The 3,796-nt window shown below is 45.6% G+C and overlaps 1 protein-coding gene across 1 annotated transcript; it reads right to left on the bottom strand.

Annotated features, from left to right (window-relative positions):
- Window positions 1-364: 364 nt before the first annotated feature.
- LOC138893746 (uncharacterized) lies at window positions 365-757 on the bottom strand. The gene has a single exon (XM_070178405.1). It carries the CDS (start codon window positions 755-757, stop codon window positions 365-367), a length of 393 nt encoding a protein of 130 aa, XP_070034506.1.
- Window positions 758-3,796: the final 3,039 nt, after the last annotated feature.

Genomic DNA, 3,796 nt, shown 5'->3' with positions numbered 1-3,796 from the left:
GGTTGGAATACACTGTTCATCAGATGCATGAATGTTGCTGGGGCGTTGGTCAGCCCAAAAGACATCACAAGGAACTCATAGTGACCGTAGCGGGTCCTGAATGCTGTCTTTAGAATATCCGAGTCCGGTATTTTCAATTGGTGATACCCAAACCTCAAATCAATCTTAGAAAACACTTCGCTCCCTGAAGCTGGTCAAATAAATCATCAATGCGCGGCAAAGGATATTTGTTCTTGATTGTAACTTTGTTTAGCTTCCTATAGTCAATGCACATCCGCATAGTACCATCCTTCTTCTTCAAAAACAGAATCGGTGCACCCCAAGGCAACATACTAGGCCTAATAAACCCCTTATCAATAAGCTCCTAAAGCTTCTCTTTCAATTCCTTCAACTCTGTTGGTGCCATACAATACGGAGGAATAGAAATTGGTTGAGTGCCCGGCTCCAAATCGATACCAAAATTACTATCCATGTCGGGTGGGATACCCGACAGGTCTGCAGGAAACACATTTGGAAAGTATCGCACTACCAGAACAGAATCAATAGTAGGAGTATCAGCACCAACATCCCTCACAAGGGCCAAATATGACAAACATCCCTTCCCAACCACCCGTTGGGCCTTCAGATAAGAAATCACCACACTGGGAACATAATCCAGAGAACCTCTCCAATCGATCCACAACAATCCCGGTATCGCCAATGCCACGGTCTTAGCGTGACAATCCAGAATAGCATGACATTGGGACAACCAATCCATACCCAAAATCACGTCAAAATCAACCGAACTAAGTAATAAAAGATCAACTCTAGTCTCCAATCCCCCAATAGTCACAACACACGACCGATACACATGGTCCACAACAATAGTATCACCCACCGGCGTAGATACATGAACAGGTGAAACTAAGGACTCATGAGGCATGTCCAAATAATGAGAAAAATATGATGATACATACGAATAAGTAGAACTAGGGTCAAATAATATAGAAGCCTCCTTGTGGCATACTGAGACAATACATGTGATCATTGTTTCTGAAGCAACGACATGTGGCCTGGAAGGAATAGCATAGAATCAAGCCTGGCCGCCACTTCATCGACCTCTCTCTCTAGGGCGACATCTAGCTGCATGAGCCTCACCTCGAGCTTGCCGAGCGAATGATAAAGTAACTGGTGCGGAAGTCACAACCTGACTCTTCTATTGAACTGGACCTCCCAAAAGGTGGGGACAATGCCTCTTCACATGATCAAGCTCCCCACACTCAAAGCAACTCCGCTCTGACAATGGAGACAAGTAATAAAGTGGACCCTGAGAACCAAAATAATTACTAGAAAGGCCTGGCACAGATGAACCCTGAGCTGATGGAGCAAAAAACAAAATCTGGGCAGGGAGAGCACTGTATGAACCATGGCTGGCTGATGCGCCACGATAAACTGGACGAGCCATCTGAGCGGGACTATAAGGACGATCCCTGTTATGGTGGGACTGACTCCCATAAGAAACACCGCTGAAATAACCCGAACCACGAGGCCTCTTGGCCTCCCTCTTCTCACGCTCCTAACTACGGACCAGCTCTAGCCGCCTAGCAATAGCAACAACCTCATGGAACATAGCACCTGATACATTCTCTCGAGTCATCACAAAGCGCAGTCCATAGTTGAGGCCATCAATGAACCTCCTAATCCTCTCCTTCTATGTGTGAACCAACCAGACCGCGTGACGAGCCAACTCTGAAAATCTCATCTCGTATTAGGTCACAGACATGACCTCCTAGCGTAGCTGCTCAAACTGCCTATGCAACTCCTCCCTGCGGGTCGGTGGTACAAACTTCTCCAAGAAAAGAACGGAGAACTCGTGCCATGAAAGTGGTGCAACACTGGCTCGCCTGCCCCGCTCATAGGTCTCCCACCATCTGAAGGATGCCCTCATCAGCTGAAAAGTAGTAAATGTTAACCCACTAGTCTCCAGAATACCCGTCATGTGAAGAATCTGCTGGCACCTATCCAAGAAGTCCTGAGCATCCTTTGACTCAACCCCACTGAAAGATGGAGGCTTGAGCCTCCCAAACCTCTCTAGTCTCTTCTACTCCTCATCACTCATAATGGGACCCACCTAGGCATGAGCAACTGCAACCGGCTGGGCTGGTAGTACCCTCGGTGTCTGAAGTCCCTGCACCACCTACTCTGGAGTACGGGCGGCGGAAGTCTGAGCACCTCCCCCGGCCACAGAAGTGGCTAGTGCAGCCTAAACTGAAACCGCTTGAGAAAGGCTAGTGTAAACAGTCAATATCTTGGCCAGAGCCTCCTGAAGGCCTGGAATCACAATGGGCATAGCTTGTGCCTGAGTTGGTACCACCGGATCAACCACATCCGGAATCTGCTCCTGAGTTGGAGCAACTGGTGGGTCTATAGGTGGTGCTCTAGATGCTGTACGAGCTGCACCTCAGCCTCTACTGTGGTCCCGACCTCTCATGGCCCTACTTGGTGGTACAGGTGTTCATCCGCCCGGTCCGGTAGCACGTGTCCTCACCATCTGTGAAAGAATAGAACAACATAAGTTTAGTTTTCGGAATCAACAAATTCGCACTACCAAAATATAAGAAAATGAAGTTTTTCCTAAGGGTTCGGCAACCTCTCGAAGATAATACAGATGTATCTGTACCGATACTCAAGGCTCTACTAAACCTGCTCATGACTCGTGAGACCTATGTAACTTAGGCTCTAAAACCAACTTGTCACGACCCAAAAATCACATGTGCCGTGATGGCGCCTATCACGATACTAGGCATGCTGACGACTCACAAATACAGGCATCTTTAATTCAAAACATACTGAAATAGGTTTAGGTAAATAAAATCTCATAATAACTGGGTGAAAACACCGCAACTAAATACAGAATTTTCCAAAATCCGAGTGTCATTAAGTACATGAGCATCTATACAATAACATGGCCTAACAACTGAAACACTGTCTAGGAAGGTAGAACAATATAATTAAAACTAAGAGATAAAGGAGGAGAGTCAAGGTCTACGGACGTCAAGGAAGCTACCTTGATAATCTCCGAACTAATAAAGCTCCAGAAATTAGCAACCACCGTGCCCGAAAATACCTGGATATGCACATGAGGTACAAGGTGTAGTATGAGTACATCCATAACAAAACTAACCTTTGGGCTGAAAGCAGTGATGAGCTCAACCAATAGAGTCCAAATATAGAGTTTAACAGTACGGAAATGACAGGAAATATGACAATAATATCTCAGAGAAATTCATAATCTGTTGGTACACAGTACATAAATGTAGACATGTTTCCAGGTTTAACAGTTAAGCTCAATATAGATAAAATATGCCAAGTATGAATGATATGAGGAATATTACATTTATATATCTACATGACAATGTGCATATCACATGTGATGCAACACAATGAAAACCTCACGTACTCACACTCTCAGAGTACTCGATATGACTGTCTCAATTATCACTTATCACACTCAGCACTGTACGGTATCTGTGCTCACTGCTGGTATGTCAGACTCCGAGGGGCAAATCCTGCCCAAGCGCTAATAATAAGACAATCTGGCCTGCTTCGGCTTGTAGCCCAATCCCATAATGATAAAGCCTAAAAGGCCTGTTACAGCATGCAACCCGATCTATATATAAGCCATAAGGCCTACTGCGGTGTGCAACACAATCCACAAATATCACTCACAACACGGCTCTCATGCCCCAACTCAGTCATCAATCTCTCCAGTCTCTCGGGCTCACAAATCTCATGCCAATTAACCCAAACAATGATT

Source organism: Nicotiana tomentosiformis, chromosome 6, assembly GCF_000390325.3.
Source record: "Nicotiana tomentosiformis chromosome 6, ASM39032v3, whole genome shotgun sequence".
Classification (NCBI taxonomy): Eukaryota; Viridiplantae; Streptophyta; class Magnoliopsida; order Solanales; family Solanaceae; genus Nicotiana; species Nicotiana tomentosiformis.
The sequence above is the reverse complement of the archived record's forward strand: the minus strand, read 5'-3'. Positions and strand labels throughout refer to the sequence as shown.